Source organism: Psammomys obesus, unplaced genomic scaffold (assembly GCF_907164565.1).
Source record: "Psammomys obesus unplaced genomic scaffold, mPsaObe1.curated_primary_1811, whole genome shotgun sequence".
Lineage (NCBI taxonomy): Eukaryota > Metazoa > Chordata > Mammalia > Rodentia > Muridae > Psammomys > Psammomys obesus.
The window spans coordinates 5,800-8,666 of NW_026585948.1; the positions used below are offsets into that span (position 1 = coordinate 5,800).

Here is a 2,867-nt window from a genome sequence, read left to right on the forward strand (position 1 = left end):
TTTTATAGGAAGGAAGACGAAAGGTAGACTAACCTCAGATAAGCAATCTAGACAAGAGGAAGAAACAAACAAGTCCAACACAGCAGATCATCAAACTCTCAAAACTAATATGGAATCAAGAAAAGAAATAACAAATATTCTAGGAAAGCAGAAAACCACCCAGCAAATATAGTAATCTGTACATAGGAAATATCAAACCTTGTACACTAATCTTAAATGTAAATGGCCTGGCTGCATCACCAAAAAGATACAACAAATGGACTAGATTAAAAAAAGACAAAAGAACCAACTATATCCTGTTTTCAGGAAACACACTTAACTATTAAACATACTAAAAAACTTACTATCATAGAATAAAAACAAACTGTCAAACAATTGGAAAACATAAAATGTTGGTGTAGTTATCCTCATATCAGTCATAGTAAACATGCAACTAAAATTATTTAAAAGAGATTAAAAGGGGCAACTTCATATTAGTAAGATGAATAGTTCATCAAGGAGATACAATGATTAGAAACCTTTATGCACAAAATTTTGAGCCCCTAATTTCACAATACATAAAACCCCAAAATCCACATTAGTCCTTACACAATAATAATTTGGGACTTCAAAACTCCACTGTCAGATTTAGATAGGGCTTTCTAACTAAAAACTGTTAAAGAGAATTCAGAGCTAAATTGTACTATGGGTGAACTGGACTAACTGAATAGACTGATAGAGGATATTACACTCAACAGGTGTAGTATCATAGATACAAGCTAGTGCTCAGCAATGGAAGAGAGAGAGAGAGAGAGAGAGAGAGAGAGAGAGAGAGAGAGAGAATTCCTAATTTCCTAACAGAAAATAAAGAATGGTGTGTCCACCATTATACTTCTATCATCCCTCTAAGGCTCACAGGATACTGTGAAGTGTAAGAGCTGGGAGATGAGGAGAAGGTCTATAAATACTCTGCCTTGGTTGTGAGAAAGCTAAAGCAATCATGAATTCAACAGCAGCTACAGTTGCTTATGCTGGACCTTAACAGGACCAGGCCTGTCAATAGACAGTCTTGGACTGTGGAGGGCTCATGGTGCCCTACCCCCTCCCTGAGGAACTGGCGAATTCTGATAGATGCTGGGTAAACAGGCTCTTATCTTCAGATGTATGTTCACCGGTAAGCCCCTCCTTGAAATAGTCTTCCTACATTCTAAAACATAAGCAGTAACTCCAATGAAGTAGAATACATTGTAATTTAGCATTTCTGAAGCAGTGAATAAAAAACCCAGGTCAGTGTGTGACTTCCTGAATCCTCTGGCCACTGTGTCCTTCTCCAGGATGCTCAGCATCTGAGAAAACTGAGCAAACAAACCATGTGCCTCTGCCTACATTTGATTTCTGATGCTGTTTTTAAAGCTGTCACAGAAGAGGGCAGTTTGAAAATGAAGGCACTGACTATTTATTAAACAGAAGTCTGGAAAACATGAGGCAGGAAATTGACAGAAAAGTAAAGTCAATGAAACTTCACTCTCATCCATGACATTATGGAGTTCATAACTGACAGGGTGCAGATGGCACGTTCTCTTACAATATACAAGAAGTGTGCAATCTCCAGACCTATTTTTGTGAAAGAAAATATGTCCTGACAGGACTCACACAGGAGCCAGCTCTGGCCCCAGGCACAGACCATCATGAAGTCAGGAGAAAAGCAATGCTCTGAGCTCTTCATGAGTCCTCCATGCGAAATCACAGGGTGATGTGTGAACAGGTCAGGACCCTTCCTGTCCTGGTGAGGGTCTCTCTCAGTCCTGCTCCTACTCAGCACTCACCACAAGTGTTTATTCTGAGGACTCTGGTCTCCAGTAGCTACTCTCTATGGGAGCAGAGGTGAGCTTCCTGAGGGCTCTTGTGCTTCCCATCACAGACAGGCTCCTCCTGGTCCTGAAACTTAAGTCCACCCTCAGGGCCAGCACCTGCTGAGGAATGCAAATCTCCCCTGGCTCCACCCATCCCTGGGTTGAAAAGCCAAAGCTGGGCCTGGGTGCTCACTGGTGTGCAGCCATGGCCAGGCTTGCTTCCTCCTTGCTGCTGCTGCTTGTCCCTGCATGTGAGTGCCAAGGCCACCCACGGGATGGACCTTCCTATCCTCACCTGTTCCAACCTCACCTTCCGTTTCTTTCTTCACAGATGTCCTGACCCAGGTCACCTTGAAGGAGTCTGGCCCTGGGCTCTTGCAGCCCTCTGAGACCCTCAGTCTGACCTGCACTTTCTCTGGGTTTTCACTGAGCACTTCTGGTGTATGTGTGGGCTGGATCCGTCAGCCTCCAGGGAAGGGTCTGGAGTGGCTGGCAAACATTTATTGGGATGATGATAAGTACTACAACCCGTCCCTGAAGAGCCGGCTCACCATCTCCAAGGACAGCTCCAACAACCGGGTGTTCCTCAAGCTCGCCAGTGTGGATACTGCAGACTCTGCCACTTACTACTGTGCTCGGAGAACACACTGACACAGCCTCCGTTTGCAGCTGTACAGTATTTCAGGCTGGTCCTCAGCTCTGTGTTTCCTTCTTCAGTGCAGGAAGTGTGGAGGGGGCACAGGTTTCCTGCTGGCCTCCAGGGTTTTCTCTGAGCTTCAGAGCCTTGGCTTCCTGCTTACAACTGAGGTCCTTGTAAGTTGTTCACAAATAAGGACCGTCTGTGTTTAGTTTTATAAGAGTGAAAGGTGCCTGTTACCTAAACCAGGGCGTCCAGTGCTATGGTTCTATCAGGCTTTTGTCTCAAATCCTCACGGCAGCAGATTCCAAATGATTTAATGGCCATCTATAGTAAACAACTGAATTAGGAGAAGAACGGTGCTACTCTAAGTGTTCTCACACTGAGTCATTGGACAG

At 44.2% G+C, this 2,867-nt stretch overlaps 1 gene segment (V, D, J or C); it reads left to right on the top strand.

The window, feature by feature from the left end:
- Window positions 1-2,037: 2,037 nt before the first annotated feature.
- On the top strand, window positions 2,038-2,483 carry LOC129671857 (immunoglobulin heavy variable 2-5-like). The segment is given in 2 exon segments: window positions 2,038-2,083; window positions 2,164-2,483. Coding segments are annotated over 2 exon segments (366 nt in total).
- The last annotated feature ends 384 nt before the right edge of the window (window positions 2,484-2,867 follow it).